The following is a 16,964-nucleotide window of genomic DNA, read 5'->3' as shown; positions in this document are numbered from 1 at the left end:
ACCCAGTTTTTCACCCACTTTGCAGTTCACCCGTCCGCTCTGAACCTCCTCAGTTTGGCTTCAATGGGAAAGTGAGAGCCTAGAAATCATTACGGCAGAGTCTGCTGGCGCGTAACCACAATTTACTTCTATGAAATGGCTGATAATTCCCCTGAACAGAGAGCTAAACACAACAAGGCAGGCAGGCAAATGAAAACACAATGAAGCTTTCCAGAAGAATGTCCTTCAACTCTGGATTAAGAGGATTATACCACTTAGTATACCATTTTTATAACCCCTCGGGTCCAAGTTTTCTGCAGATAAGTTGAGAATTGAAATTCCCTAGAGTAAAGCTACTCAATTCTTGCACAAACTACACAGCAGTCCACTTTGATATGCTGCTTTGCATGTCTGTGCGAAGTAGCTTCAGAATAACTTGAAATCTTGAAAGCAAGACCACACAGCAAAACAACCGTGTGTCATGGTCACACTGCAATATGACTAATTTTATTAAAATATATGTTGGAGGGTTGCTACCATACAGTGTTGCTTTGGAGCATATTTAACAAAACCTTATCTCAGATCATCTACATCCTGTTTAATTGTCTAGTATTTATGTGCATCAAAGGAACGCTACAAAAACACTGCTACGCTTTCCACTGAAAAATTCACATTTTCCATTGAAAGATATGACTAGAATTGATGGGACCTGGACAGCAGCAGATAATTCTGATTTTCCTCACGAAGTTCATTACCTGCGTGGCACTGGACATGTCAGAAGGTTACGCAGGGCTGGCCTTAAGCACCAGCAACCCACAACAGCTATCATCTGGGCCTGGTTTGGTTTCGGTATTAACCCTTTGCCACTTCACGTCATAACAAGCGGCTCTCTCCTCTGTGCAAGAGAGGCTCCTGGGCGCCCTGACCTATTGCACAAACCAAATGAACTCTAATGAGTCACTAGTTGCAAGATTTCTGGAACCAGAACAAAGCCATCCTGGCATCCAAACTGCGGAACAGGATGAAAGCCTTTAAAGAACTTTTTTTTTTTTTTTAACTTTTCTCTGCAACCAGGGCAGCATACTAGAAACTCCTTTAAAAATAAATGAAACCTGGATTTTACAAACAGATGAATCCCAGATTGCAAAAATACCTGTGCTATTAACATGAACTCTCAGAATAAACAAAAACTCTGCAAATTCCTTCTGCAGAATGTTACTTTATGTACAGTACATACCTTTGTGCAATCTGGTAAAATGACCAGGACAGAGTCAATAGGATTTGCCCCAACTTATCCCAATTGGCAGCTTGTCCCACGATGAAACATAGCAGCAGAGAACCGAAAGAAACTTTCTGAGTCATCAGGTCCCGTCCCTTAGTAGTACAGGCTCCCACGCACCGTCTAATCCTATCATACTCCTGTCAAGCTTCACCTTAAACCTCCTCAGGTTGTTTGCACCATCATTTGCTTAGTTAATATACTTCAAAACCATTTAAAAGTCATTAAGTATTTCCTATGCAAACCCTGCAAAAACCACATTTCTTAACTTCTTTACTAGTACATAATGCACTGAAACATGTTAATACTCTTTGATTCAGGAAAAAAAAAAGAGTTGATAAGAATACATACTTACACTAAAGTCAATCTTTCAGACCTTATAAATAATTGTAATAATGATACTTTTCCTCCCACGGTTGTTCCATGTAAGTATCTCTGTTTACTAGGAGATAAGTAATTACTTCATAGAGAAATAGTTTTTTAAAAGATGTTATTTCATCTTATTTTCAGAGTGGCAAAGACCAGCTGGAGCTGTAACGTGGTGCTCTTGACACCAGTTACTCTCTCCTCCAGTCACTCGCAGCTGATCTGGAGGAATCTAGAGATACATAACGCAACGTCCGTTACTTTTGCTCTGAAGCTATACAAAACTTAAGAGGCCATCACCAAGCCCATTTAAACAGCACTTTTCAAAGATTTAAATGGTAGGGTAAGCCATCCATGAAATGTTTTCTTACCACAAGGATTTTAAATTAAACAACCGCAGTACTGGCACTAGAACATGCAAGCAGTTCAGGACAGGAGGCATCCAGGAATCCCCACTGTCATCATTTGCTCAGAGAAACTCAAGAGAAGGGCCTCTCCCAGAGCCCGCCGGCAGGTACCTTCTCCGCGGGCACCTGGCTCCTGTTAATCCTACTGCAACACGGGTACCTGCCTGAAGGAAAGATACTACTCTGGGCTTCAAAATAATAAATGCTGCCATAGCAATCAGCTAAGGCAGAAAAAGAGGAAAGGTTGCGGCTGGACAATGAATTAAGGTATACCACGTATTTAAAAGTATCCAGCATGGGAAAAGTATGCGACTCCTAATATGCTGGTTAAGTTAAAGCCTACTTGGAGCCCAGTCTCCAACCAGGTCATATTCAAGTACACGGTTTTGTCTACACTGGATTTCCAGATTTATTAGCTAACTATTCTAATGGGCCTTGTAAATTCTAGCCTAAAGGAGGCCAGAGACAGAAAAAGGCATCATAATAAAAGGGACTGGGCAGAACTCTGGTTTAGATCCCGAGGTCTATGGGAGATGCAGGAGATGAGTTCATGCACCCGAGATTTCCTCAGCGTGGACAGGCAGAAAAACCCAAGCAGGAAACATGTGTAGAGAGGTTTTACACAAGACAGCAATAAAGCAAATTTTTCCTCTTCTGAGGACACCTCCTTTTGTCACAGCTTAGTGAACTACCTGGATACAAACACATATACAGACCAAAATCTGCAAACACAAATGCTTAACTGGGCTGCTAATTAGCCTGATTTGTATTTAGACTGAAGTCTTAACTGTATCTGCTTTCAAGTTAAGCTCAACATCTATACATGCATTTTTATTTTCAAAGACTTCTTTTGATGGCTTCTAGGTGGACTGGCTCACACATGGGCTCATCTGTAGAATTTGAAACCAAAGATGAACTTTGGCACCAAACTTCCGAGACTAAACTACTGACCTGAATGCAGCTGCCTACAAGCGCTGGGATCTCCATGAGGGAGGAAGATGACCCCACTATACCTGTCTTTTACATAAAGATATACGCTATTTATGAAAAAAGGAAGTGGTCGTTTAACTAAAGTTTTTACAGATATTTATGCTGATTTCAGAAGAACATATAAAAGCGTACCATCACCCTTCCCACGCAAGGGACAGATTCTCTTAGATTTAGTGATAATGGTGACCTACACCCCAGATCCTTGGCGTACGCTGAGCATCCAGCCTGAACTTTTAACTGACATGCCAAGACACAGAAAGTGTTTACATCATTTAGTGATGACTCCACGGTTAGAAAAGTTCAGTCGTTTGCCGGCTTAATTATTATTTCAATTATTTCAAAAATATTATTTTAACTTTTATCCTACTGAGCAAATCACCTTCTTCTAAACTTAGTAGCCCAGAAAGGTATTATTTTAATAATCTTATCTCTTCTGACATAAATTATTTTAATTTTCTTGATGCATGACGGCAAATTTCTGAAAAAGTACTAAAAGGAGAAACTAAATAATAAATAGCTTTCAGCACAAGGACTTAACTACCGGAGAGAGTATAACCTTAAGCATTACTGGCAAAGGAGCAAGAGCAACACCTACCACAGATTTGGGTTTGCTGACTGCCACCAGATTGGCCAGAAAGTCTTCATCGTACAGCTGGCTAAAAACATGGGCATCGTAAGCCACCATTATGGAGATTTCTTCCATCATTTTGCCGGCAAGCTGCCGTTAGCGGCCCGAGCAGGTTGATAATCCAAGGCTGAACCTTGGCTGAGTTCCGTGTCAGTTGTTCACACCCACCTGAAGAAGCTAATGAGGAAGGAGTGTCACGAGAGAAACTATGACCCAGCAAATCAGCTCCCGTGGGGGTTTTCCTCTCGAGGGTCTCTTTTATTATCACGGGAAGCACATATGAAACACCTGCTCACACTCCCAACACCCAGCTTGCAAAAGGCATTCGCTGAAGTTTGGTGAAAGCCAAGGAACCTGTTTTAATTCCAGTATTAGGCTGAAGATGAAAAAGCAGTAGCCAAACCAGATTAGTATTAAGCAAGAAAAGATCTGTCAGTGCTTGACAGCAGGACTGGAATCACTTCTGTTCTTCTCCAACTTTGTAGCAATTGTTTATTCTTTCTATCCAGTTTTCTCCCACGAAAGTTGATATTCTTGTTAGCAGAGTCTCACTTTGCAACGAATTGCTTCTTCTGGCTTATTTGTAAATTCACAGAGACCGGTGTAATGATGATTTCTTTCAGACATTCCTTGGAATTTTCCACAAGTTTCTAAATCTCTCCTTTAAAACCTTTAAAACCACTCACTTTTGCTTTTACACAGATCTGAATTGCATTTTGTGCCACGCAGATACTTTGATTTTAGCAGGAAGGTGATGGCATCAAGTCACAACCCTTCAAAAAGAGTCCTTCAGTTTTCATTTGTAATACAGGGTCAAACAGCCATGCAAAATGCAATGAAGGCTGTAAGCTCTTCCTTGAATAAACTCGCACCTCCACGAGTGAAATAAAACCAATTTATGCAATTGAAACTTTCCACAGTAGAAGGATTTTAACCTGAATCTAGGACTGGTTTGCTTTTAATCAAGAAGTGATATGGTACCTCTTGTCTGTGAGTCCTAAACAGCACACTTGCCTTCCAAATTGCTCCTGACTTTCCAATTCATCTATCTGGCACAGAGAAAAAAACAGTGCAAGGAAAAAATTTGGAAAAATCATTAAAAATCAATATTCTCAAAACTACAAATGAAAATCTAGAAAATAATAAGTGATTTGAAGACACAAACAAAATATCCCCAAAAGAAACTCCTTTCAGGAGACTCAGGCAAGGTAAAACTCCTAACCAAATCAGCACTTCTGCTTACACTCATCCACTACATTTTTATCTTCTCTGGAAGCCTTTTGTTCTTCCCAGTGAAAAATCATATCTGCTCAAGAAACATAAATCATTTCAGCTGTGCATTTGTCTCCAAAAAGAGTATGTGCTGGATGCAGCAAACGTGGTAGAAATTTCCAGTTCAGGTTGCTGGTAGCATATGGTTATGCTCTCGCTTTCCAGAACAAACAGGGTCAGACCCACCTTGCTTTTCTCTTTTTCCTGTGCTCCTGGAGTATCTTTATCAAAGATTCCACGGGTATCTAAACAGCACCAGGTGCTATTTGCATTTGAATAGGAAACTTGAGCAACAGCTGTAGTGTACAGGATTAAAAACCCAACATCTCTTTCACTTAAATAGGGGGGGGAAATTACATGTTATTGCTAGGAAACAGAGAGAGTTCTAATAGGCTTATGGCAAACAAAAAATGCAGCACTTGAGGTTAAATCCTTGAGACTAAAGCAGATTCTGATCATGCTTAACCCTTGCAGGAGGAAGAAAGGTATTTTTTCCTTGAAATGCACCTATAGTGCATTTTTTAAAAATTTTTCTTCAACGGCTTGCAAATTTTTTCCAATTGATTCCCATGGCAGAGATACTTCAGATTCCAATCCTGAAGCGATATCCAGCTCACGAGATCGCTCTCCGTGTCACCTATACAAAAATCATACCTGCTATGCTAAATCCTGCTCAGGTTTTTCCGAAGCGCTTTAAATGACCGCTTCCTCTTCGCTTTCATTGCCTGGTAGGGTGGGTTGTTTTGGTTTTTTTTTTTCTTGTAGCAAAAGTTGAAAGCGTAAGGCTAAGAGAGCGGCTCCTCCTTGGCTGCTCCGAGGTGTGCTGACAAAGGCACCTGTTGTAAAAGGTAAAGAAAATCCCTTCCCACACCCCCTCCCGCCCCGCTGGCACCCGCTCCGGAGGCTCCCCACGGGGACTGACGTGACATTGGAATACTCATGTAGGCGCAGGGGAGAGAGCAGGCGGTGTAACAACAAACATTCCCATGTTAATGAGAGACCAATTTAATTCCGCAATAAGGGCAGGAGGTGGAGAATGCAAATTATAAGACGTACTCCGCAGCTGCAGCTACTCAAATCCCTCCCTTGATTTAGCCAACGGGCATTTCTATTTATAAGGAATTATGGACCAGAACCTATATTCCCTTTTTTTTTTTTCCCCATCTTAAACAGAAAGGTTACGATGATTTAACAGCACTAAATCTACATGTTACCATTGTATTATCGGCCAAATAATTCTTCTCATATCTATTCTTAACAGAGGGCTTTTCATTTTGGCATGTTCTAACTAGCAATTGCAAGAACTAACAACTGATTTTTGATGTTGGTTAGTGCATGTCTTTACTTTAAAAAGGATGTCTTTCAGCTGTTGTTTCAAGCTAATGGAGCTGAGCTGCCCGCAAACCCCTACAAAGCTACATTTTACATCCGTGTTAACAGTCTGTGCTATACTCTGAATCAGCGCACAAAATTTTAAGTATCAAGCCAGTTAAACTAAACCTTTTGAATTAAACTGACTGAAGCAAATATGTCCACCCAGACATAGTGGTAGCATGCTCACACCAGAGGAACTGGAAAGGAAAAGGCAGGCAGAGAGATGCCCTTGACCACCTCCCCAGGCCGCACTACACACTCCTGCCAGCATTTCAATAGAGCCTTCCCCTCAGCCAGGGTTTCTGAGTGCTGAAGTGATGAACAATCTATCAAAAGACAATAAAAACCACGTAGTGCAGCTTCATATTTCTTTAAAGCAAATAGCGCTTCTCTGTATAACACCACGTCTACCTTGCAGCAGCCTTCCTCAAGGAAGAGGAATGCAGTCCCCTCCACGACATAGTTTTGAAAGCATACCTCCAAAGCAGGAATTTTTGGAGAAGCGGTTCAACCAAGCAGGCAGGACGACAGAGGAGAGCCAGCAGAAGGACAGGTGAGCTGCAGAAAACTGTTAACTAATTAAGGTAAGTAGCCCTAATTACAGTTGTTGAGATTTATATGCTGGTGGATAATAGAGGTGAATGGAAAATTCCTGAATTGAACAAACCAGCTAGCTTAGCAAAGCAAAATCCTGCTCACTCCCAAGATAAATTCACTCTCACTCCACCCCCAGGAATGTCTTGCTGCTATCTGACGGGGGTAGGATCTTCTGATAGACAGGAAAGCGTTACGTATGTGAGGTATGTGCAGCTTCTTGCTAAGCGCTCCCTTCCTGCCACCACGTTTCTGAAACACAAAGGCGTTTTCTGCGATTTGCTTTTCACGTATTAATGAATCTGGGAAGATCACAGCAGTCTTCAGATAAGGAAACATAAAACTCCTTTCAGAGCACTCGGAATGGCATTTGGCAGCCTTCAAGATAAGTTTACAGGGTTTTTTTCCCCCCAAATGGGAATGAATAACGGTAGTATCACATTCTTTTCTTAATTCCCTTACCCAGTAATGACCTGTAAGAATTGTTTCAAACACAACCAGGAAGTGAAAAACAAGGTTACAAGTGAAAAACTGGTTACAAGTCAAACGCTGTGAATCCCAAAGCACAGTTACGTCCTCTCCTCACCCACAAAGGGCTTGCTGACCATCGGAGAACAGCAGGTAGCCCAGATCTTCCATCCGCACACTAGGTCACCTGCAGTGCCACCTAAAGCCCCCGCAGACATCGTTGCTGCCCTCGGGAAGCCGCCCTGCCGTGCCGAACCCTCGGCCACACCAAACGCCTGCGCTGGGGCGAAGGCGGGGAGCGGCTGCCCGTCCCTCGCACGTGTGGTTATCCCAGTGAAATAAGGAGCAAAGCATTTACTGCTGTGCTGGTGCAGCCTTTGAGAAGGCTGCAGTTTTATTCATAACTCTGTTCCAGTTTTAGACATCAGAAGGTAAAATACCTTTAGACATGTTTTTGGATTCGAAGTGAGAACTGAACGCTAAGCCACTGCTCACAGGAATGCCCCCATACCATTTGGGAAAAGCAGTTGCCAGGCTCAGGCTGATTTATACTTCAGCAACTGCTTCTCCAAGTTTTATTTTTATTATTTAAAATGTCAAATAACATGGCCTATTTCCCCCCCCCCAAGAAGTGGGTGTATGCACCTGTGTTTCTCCTAAAATAATCCTCCAAATGTGTGGAAAAATCTGGGCTTGATGTGCTTTAGCATATGTACTTACACGGGTAAATCCTCCCAATTTGCAGCTACGCCGCATTCTCCTGATTTGAAAGCAGGCAAGATTGTAAACTAATTTTTGCAGATTAAAGCCAGCAAAGCCATCCTGCTGGAGAGAGCGAATGCTTCTCTCCCAGCAGTGGCAGAGGTCAGCGTGGCTGGAATTGCTGAGGCAGAGGCGTTCCCGACAAACCACTGATGCTGGTGTGCGCTCCCCCTCAATGTAAATGTGTAGCCCACCACAGGGAAAAGCTGAGGACTTCCGAGTCTTCATTTTATGTTGCCAGCTCTGCCTCTTGAATTATTTACTGTAAGCACAAATAATAGAGGAGGGCAGTACTACTGCCCTGGTCTCCTTCAGTCTTAGGGGAAAGCACGAACAGCAAAGTCACTGCAAAAGCAGGAGGAACCTTTACAAATGTATTCAGTGCTTCATTATGGATTAAAATGAACGGAGCAGAAAATACCCAAATTCCCCTCTCCCAGCCTCCCCAAATCAGCTGTGTGCCACACAAAAAGCTAGTCCTGCTCCCATGCAACAACTGCTGCGTAAGGATTTTCTTCCACAAAATTCCTAGACGATCTTTAAAGATCATGAAAAGAAGCAAAACTATTTATTAGCCTCACCCCTAAAACTACAAAGGGTGGAAGAGCAGGCCAGCCGATAGCTCCCCAGCCTGTTGAAGGTCACTCCCTGTATTTTTAAAAGCATATTCTCGATTAATTCTGTTCTGTGTATTTGTTCTGTTTCTCAAAGAGACCGTTATTAATGCCTGCAATTTTAAAGGGCTTGGGTCAAGTTTGCACTTCATTTCAGGTTTTACATTAACTTGAAACTACAGCTAAACAAGGGCATGAAGCTGCCTAAAACAAATCTGCCCATTTTGATTTCTAAAAACCATACGAACCTGAAAAAGATTAAACAGCAGCATAGCTGGGATGCCAGCCTACAGGTACACACTCATTATTATTCAGCTCAGTCCAGTCCAGATTATTTTGCAGCCTTTTAAATTAACTCATGACTCTCTTTTGATTTTTAATTAATTAAATTCACATTTTTACTTCATGTTTTCATATTTCTTTTCCATACTGCCACTATCACTTTCTAAGGGTGCTAGAAGTTATTTCCTCTCTTCAGCTAAGTTTCCTTCAGATGTCAACTGTCTGGCAGAATTATCTCGTTTCGCGAACTTCCTTCTTGTCTGCCGAGAATCTGCATTAGAGTTGGGATGACTTTTTGCTTGTTCATGTTTTTCCAGCGGTGAAGGCAGCACAGGGCTCTGACCTGTCCGAACTACCGGTGCAGTTTATTGCACGGCCCCACAGAGCTGTGGTGTGAAGGGTGATGGAGGCAGTGGGGCAGAGGAACAAGGAAAGAGCCAGACATCCCTAGGCCAGTATTGCTACCAAGTAAAAGGAATATTGAATCTTACTGTGAGATTTTGCAAATCCTAGCCTTTGGCTGTTGAAAAAAACCAGATTTTACAGCATATTTGGGGCATACATTGTATGTAGAACCCGATATAACTGACTCAGGTTTAAAACAAAGCTGAGCACGTTTCCTCCTTCCCCATCCTTGTATTTTAGCAAAATAGGGGATTTTTTTTTTCCCCCCATTTGCAAAGGCAAGGGGTGGTACTGGTGAGCTCCACAACACGCACACGGCTACTCCAGCCTAATGCACTCTGAGTGGGGCCATGCTAGTGTGCACCACAGACACCCGTACAGAAACCATTCAGAAGGAAAAGGCAGAAATTCCTAAACTGACTTAGAGCATAATTTCCTGAAAAGCAGGAGGCTTCTGCCACCTGTTTCATGTTTCACCCCTGTTCTTTGGGGACCCATTTTTAATCTCCTCCTGATTCAGTGACGGCAGACGCCCATAAACAACACCACAACTGAGGGAAGCGGCAGCAGTTCAAGAGCAGAGTCACGTACCATGGACCTTCCTACGCCTGCCCCAAGGCCATGGCGTCTCCTGAATCTATGCCCTCCAAGTCAAATCAGTACAAACAGGTCCCTCCGGCTGCTGAAGGGACAAACATTAACAATCTGTTTGCCATTGTAAATGTCTCTGATATATATATTCCCTGGGGCTATTAATCCAACAACTGAATAATGTTTGTATGGCATTTAGACCATGCAAATGCCATTGAGAGCTAAGTTCCACAATAAACTGATCCTAACTCAACGCTACCTGTGAAATGTATTTTAAACTTGTTGCATTTATCACTTCAACTGGTACTGAAAAGAAAAAAAAATGGCGTCAAGCATATTTTTCAAGAAACTTAGCATAGCAGTTGTGTAAGAACGCTTTGCCCTTACAATTATTTGTATGGTTTTCTGGCCTGGTTTCAGCATAGCTCGATTCAGGGATTTCACCCAAATAGCCTGCAAGCTAATGCAAGCAGACCCAAATTTTATCAAGCAAAAGCTTCATCAGAGTAACAGAGCTAGTTCAGGCTTCATACAAACAATAATCATACAGCAAGTATACATCTGTATCGCTACCTTCACCCATGGTCTACTGTCTTTTCATTTACAGCGTATGATCAGCAAACAAAAGATATTAATTAACATCAAGCAGCACATTAAATAGTGACATCTGTCACAGGAAGAGACTCACATTGGGGCCCAGGACTCGGGGCTTCTCATTCTAAACCCACACCTGACTTTCTTGCTTAAGGTAGATACATCTCTCCATATTTTTCTTTCCCTCCCCAAAGAAGGGTTAACAGTTCTTATCTACCTCCCAGAGGAAGATTAATAAAGGTAAAATTAATGAAAAATGCAAAACTGTAAGTGGTATTATTATGATGTTGCCTGTCAAGTTTTTTCCGGAGTGCTGTTAAATGTCTTATGAACTAGCCATGCTGCACAGGGAGAGCGCAATGACATGTTTACCTGGATGACCCGTCTGAAGCGCCCTATATCACATCGGATTTTAGTGTCTTTACTGACGGTCACTTTGCACCTGACCTTTAGCCTGGGACAAGGAAAAAAGGAGAAAGAACGAAAGGCTGGAGGGCCAGGCACTATGAGAAATTCTTGTAGTTAAATAAAAGAAAGCAAAAGGCAGGACCACAGCACATCCTCTGTCCATCAAAACCACTGGAGCTGGCCAGGCACAAACCCGTTATAATATACTGCGCTGTGCAATGGTTGGGCAGGGGCTGCTGTGCTGGTACCCCCGGAGCACCACGGCAAAGCCCCAGAAAGGTCTGTGGCCACATCTTCCACGTGGACCCACTGACTGAAGCCTCATGGAAAAGGCGAGACATTTCTATGTGTAAAGAGCACAATAGTAATGGCATATTCCCAAAACAAAAAAATAAATCTGCAGCATGATTGCTTGGAAGATGAGATAAAGAGTAATTAAGACTGAAATGATGTGGGTGAGCAGGAAATGGCACACGGTGTCAGCTAAACTGGACTAAACCAGACAGACTAGTCCAAGTATCTCAGTAGTTGAGGTATAGAAGTCAGACAGTTTGATTGTGAGACGCAGTCTAGACTGAGGCATGCTTGAAGACTCTGAAATGAGATTATTTCATGCATTATACATTAAAAGTACAAACTACCGATACTTTCCAGGACAGCACTGTGTCCCACTATGCTGGAGTTAAAAATGAAAGCATTAACTTGGAGGTCAAAGGACTGAATGCAGGCAAAAAAGTCCAGAAAAGAGCACTTGCTAGTATACATTTATACCAAAGATGATTAACAGCAATCTGATAAGAACGCATTTGACATGAGATCCACTTGCTGGGAAGGATGGAAGGCAGCTAAGTCTCAGTCTCCCCTGGAATTTGTACAGGTCAACTCCAGAGGAGGAAAGCAGCTCAGGACCGTGCAAGCTGATCAGCCATATAAGACTACCAGCAGCATCCACTAATCTAAGCCTCACATAATCCTTTGCCGCTAAATCTCTATTCATCATTATACAGTACAGTGAAAGGGGAATTCTGTTCTCAGAAGATGATTTGGGAGACAAACTATTTCAGTGCTTAACTGTGCTGATCTAGTCTCCTACTGTGAAAATCTGCATCTATGTTTAATGCTTCAAAAATACCACAATGAGAAAAGCTTCTGTATTTACATATGATTTAAAGATTAACCTGTCTTGATTTGACTGCTAATAAGCTTATTTTAAGAGCTCAAATGGTATGTATGGAGGGGGAGAGAAGGCAGGTTCTTCCACATGTTATCAAAGAGCTCTCCACGTGATAATGAGGTATTTCTTCAGAAACCAGAGGTATTTCCATATACTCTTCTACCCTCCCCATTTGTCTTATTCCAAGTTTGTCTTTTATTTAAAATCTGGACGATAGGTCTTGTATTACTACTACTATTATATCTGTGCAACTAAAAGAAATGAGACACTCCCTTAAAAAAAAAAAAAAAGTATCAGGAATTGGTCTGGCTTAGCTGTCCACAGGGCAAGAGAACGTTTTCTCCTCGTATCCACGTGCTGAGGCTGGGCACAGTGCACTGCTCAAGCCGAGGTCAGTATTTCTGCCATGCGTGCAGGGGCTGTGCTCCCCGGAGTATCACTCACTCCCAGTGCTCCTGTTGACTCCCCTCAGCATCCAAATAAAGGGCTATATTTAGAGAGAAAATTGAGCCATAATTTCTAATCTGTTCTTGATTTTTTTAACGTGCCTTTTAGGTAGGGGAAGCGTTTACGCAAAATTCCTTCTGCAAGGAATGCAAGGGAAGTGCCTGGAATGAATGAGAGCTAATTTTTGTTTGATTTGAAGAAAAAACACCCACAACAGCAAACAAAGAAAAACAGAGGATGCAATAAAATTTAGGATGATTTGCAAAAAGAAGTTTTAAAAAAGAGATTTCTACCATAAAATTCCTCAATGTATTTCCAAATCATACTTTTTATATGATGAATATCATTATTTTCAGTGTTTGGAAAGTCAATCCCCTAAGCAAAACAGGAAAAAAATACTAAAATATGGGAAAGTTGGGTTTATAACCATGAAGAAGTAAGAGATACTATTCTTTTGCTTCTCTCAGTTTTGATGTTGGTTACGAATAAGGCGGCAGCAGTTTCAGCCTGCCATCCATCGGTATTCAGAAAGGAAACCATCTATCAGATTTCAGCTCTGTGTTTACAGTTCAAATTAATAGGGGGGGAAATCAGTGTCTGCATTTGTTCACTCATTTGGAGACTGCAAGAATAAGCCCTAAGGGTTTGTTCTTTCGCCTACAATGGTGAACTGCACCATTTAATCTCATGGTGTAAAAACAAGATGCTGATCTGAAAATGAAGAAAAATAAACCAACTCATAATAAACTAATAACTAACATGAAAAAGAAAAGCTATATTGCTGCCTACGTGTGGATATTATACGTAATGTAAATCCAGGTGACCTATGGTTTGAAAGGTTATAGATGTCCTTCTCTGCTGCATTTGTGGGAGAATAACTCAGTTTCTAATTACTCTTTAATTACTCTTTGAAAGTGGTGAAGGATTTGATCCCCTTTCTCAGCCATATGATGGTTGTTTCTTGGAATGCCACACGATATTTTTCTTCTATAGATACGGCTCACTGCAGAACTGTACAATAACCTGGAGAACTAAACATGGACTTAGCAACACTCCTGGGACTGGAAGAGTTGCCTGGGGATGGGCAGTTGATTTAGCAGTACATTAACTGGGCTCCTCCCAGTTTTAAGGAGAGTGAAATGAATGAGTCACACTGGTGATTCTTGCGATAGAGCGTATTCCTGGCATTGCACAGTATTGACATTACTGAGATGGACGTATCTCTATTGAACCGTCTTGGGGAAAAAACAAAAGCAAAAGGATAGTTTCCTTAACACTACTTAGGACTATGAAATTGAGAAAGACCAGAAATATCCGAGTCAGATTTTTCTTATCTCTCATAATGAAGTACAACAGCAGCAAGAGAAAAAGCTCACTGTGAGCTGAAGATGGAATGCCCTACCTTGGTGTCTCTGTGCTTTCAGCCATCTGTTATCAGTAGTACACTGCAAAACATTCAGGTTATTTTGTTGGGCAATACTATATTTTTATTCTCACTTATTTTTTTTCATTTTTCTATTAGAAACGTACAATCTGTGCTCCCTTTATCTGTACTGTTTATGTTCCTGTGCGCTTCTTGGATCTTTCAGAGTTACAGGATTTCAAGGTATAGACAGCTGGCTGGGCGCACCACCACTGAAGATACAGCAAGAGGCAGCAGCACAAACCAGCGAGCAGACATAGCCGTAGGGCAGCTATGCCTCCTGCAATGCCTTTATCAGCTCAGGTATACGTTATCCTTTCTCAGCATTGCAGACCACCCCACATTTTGCCAGAGCTCTGAAAGTTCAAGAGCAAAAGCTGAGTACATCAGGTGGGAAGAGCCACAAGAAACCACCCACACTAGCCACTTGCCTGCCTCTGGGTGTAATTCAAGGTGTTAATCATCATCTTCCGCTCCCTGAAACACCTGACATCTTCCCATATGAAAGATCCTTTTCTTCCTATCTTCAGCTAATGAAATTAAGATCTGTTGACTCAATCTTGTTAAAAGTATCTGAAACAACTTCTCAGGGCAGTAGAAATTATTCCTGGGCATTTGAGCTGGTTCTAAGCCTGCTGTGTTTTGTTCACAACTCAGCTTAGAGAATACCTGAGATAACTTAAATACTTGCCCAAGCACCTAGCACATTTCTGAGCTCCGTGTGAATAACAGCACGAAAACATACACGCTAACACAAATAGCACAACTTGGCTTGTGAAATCTCAACCATGTTTTAAAAATGCACAGAGCCGCAGGTCAGCAAAGGTTTGACAATCAGCACTCCTCCGGATGTACATAAAAAGTGGACATCCCAGTGACAGATGGTAGACCAAGAGTTCATTTTGAAAAAAATCAAAATACAGAATGAGTGTGCCAAACCACTGTCAGAAATATTTTAGTTTTCCAAATGGGTAATTGAATGCTTAAAGCAAATAAGGGGAAAATTCAATTTGGACATAAACCATCACCTTCCTCATCTCACTTTGATGGAAAAAAATTACATTTGGCCTTGTGCACAACCCCTGTTCTGCAGGACTGCATGTACAAAACCAAGCGTTCACGTGCTCCTCTCTGTTCTTCTCCAGAGAGGGCCAGGTAATGGCTGGATCATCAACGCAGAAAAAGGATTTTTCTACCAAAAAGGAGTCTGCATGAAAACTACAGCAGATAGACAAAGCAGCTGTCAGTCAGTAGCAGCCAAAGGCAGTAAGGAGAAGACCAAAAGGCAGCAGCTGTGGAAGAAGTATAGTTCGGAGACTCAGCTCAGGAATATTGTCTCTACTTGCTGAAACAAAAAGGAAAAAAATATAAAAGGAAAAAGGGAAAGAAGGCAGTTTGGTAGCTGTTTGTTCCAAATAAGTCTCTACAGGATTCATCTTCCTCTTTCTCAAGCTACAGTATTGTGCTGGAGAAAAGGTACGAAATATTGGAGCTTGTGAGAGCATCTGAATTGTTTCTGAAGCCTTTACTGAAGAGCGTGGCAGTTCTTTCATCAGTTATCATCGCAGTCTAACACTGATGCTGACGTGACCAACGCTACCACAAAAAACACAGCCAGGCTCTGTCGTAGTATATCCACTTAATGCTTTCCTGGTTGTGAAAAGTGATTCCAATCAGATTTTTTGCTTGGCAAGGAGATTCTCTGGGCGACACATGATGTAGCAGTGCACACAAACCACTTCCACCTTCCCCCATTTTGGGAGCACATCTAGAACAAATGGCACGGTAACAGCTTCATTACTTGTCTGCTATCCTCCTCTACCCACGTGCAGCCACTACAAACGCTCTGCCAGTTTATCTATACACCAAACACTCCGTCAGCAACCTGCTCCTCTCGTTGACAGAACTGAAGGCAAATCTATGCCCTGGCTGGGATCCCAACCCCACCCCACAAAAATGCAGTTGTTCCTGTAGAACTGCCTCTACAGCAGGGCTTTTCCTAGCACTGCTGGGCAGGTGAAGGATAACCGTCTTTTCACTCTTTGCAGATCTAGTTGGGCTACAAGAAGCCTGGAACGCGGACACAGCTGAAGTTAAAGCAGCCAGAAATAAAGTAAGCAGAAAAAGGGCTCAAAGCCATCTTTGTTCTGACCCTTTTTTTCTTCCCTCAAGGACTGTTGGGACCAAACAGATTCTCAGCTGCTATCTCACGCCAGGTACAGCAGTCCATGGCCAGCTACGCCTTTAAAATGTGCTTCCAGTACACTCCTGGATGCCACTCCAGCTCGACAAATATCATGAGGAGTTTGCTCAGCTGATGAACAGGAACACCAGTAAAAATAAGGTAGAGGATGGTGCTGGAAAGAAGACAAACAGCTATGCAAGTAAAGGCACCCTGCTGCAACTCGGAGGCTTCCACCTTATGGAAGAAATCTGTTTAGCTAGATAAATAAATAAGATGTATAAGTAAACAAATAAGAATAAGGGTGGGCTGCAGAAAAGCAGCTAGACCATGGCCCCTTCAGTATTTTGGAGGTTGCTTAGCAACAGGCTGGCTGCTGCAGGGCTAAAGTAGCATGAAATTAGCAGCTTTTCAGCAAAAGACAAATTGAATGTAAAACTGGGGAGGTGGCCTTTGAGTGGCAGCAAGGAGAAAGGCATTAACTGGTGAATCTGGTACAGTGGGCATCTTTCAGGAGCGTTTCCTGAGCGCGGGGGATCTTTAATGAATGTGGCCAAGGGGCTTGGTCCTGCCTGGGTACTGATAAATTCCAAAGCACACCTGGCAAGTTAATAATTCAATCTTGATTAAAATGATGTCCGTTACAGTCACTTCATGGGTTAATTACTTATTAACGATCTTAAATAGCTCAAACCCAATCATATCAGACTACCCTTGCTATATTA

At 42.1% G+C, this 16,964-nt stretch overlaps 1 protein-coding gene across 9 annotated transcripts in view; it reads right to left on the bottom strand.

The window, feature by feature from the left end:
• Nucleotides 1-16,964, bottom strand: part of RABGAP1L (RAB GTPase activating protein 1 like) — a 257,343-nt gene that overhangs the window by 31,911 nt on the left and 208,468 nt on the right. For 2 of the 9 annotated variants that reach the window (XM_050901444.1, XM_050901447.1), the window contains exon 1: nucleotides 3,617-3,757. The exons of the other annotated variants lie outside the window; for them this stretch is intronic. In XM_050901444.1, coding sequence (XP_050757401.1) covers nucleotides 3,617-3,727 — 111 coding nt within the window. In that variant the 5' untranslated portion in view covers nucleotides 3,728-3,757. Of the gene's footprint in view, nucleotides 1-3,616; nucleotides 3,758-16,964 lie in introns of those variants that run through there. 9 annotated transcript variants of the gene reach the window in all.

Source organism: Gymnogyps californianus, chromosome 8 (genome assembly GCF_018139145.2).
Source record: "Gymnogyps californianus isolate 813 chromosome 8, ASM1813914v2, whole genome shotgun sequence".
Lineage (NCBI taxonomy): Eukaryota > Metazoa > Chordata > Aves > Accipitriformes > Cathartidae > Gymnogyps > Gymnogyps californianus.
This window is presented reverse-complemented; position numbering and strand designations above follow the sequence as displayed.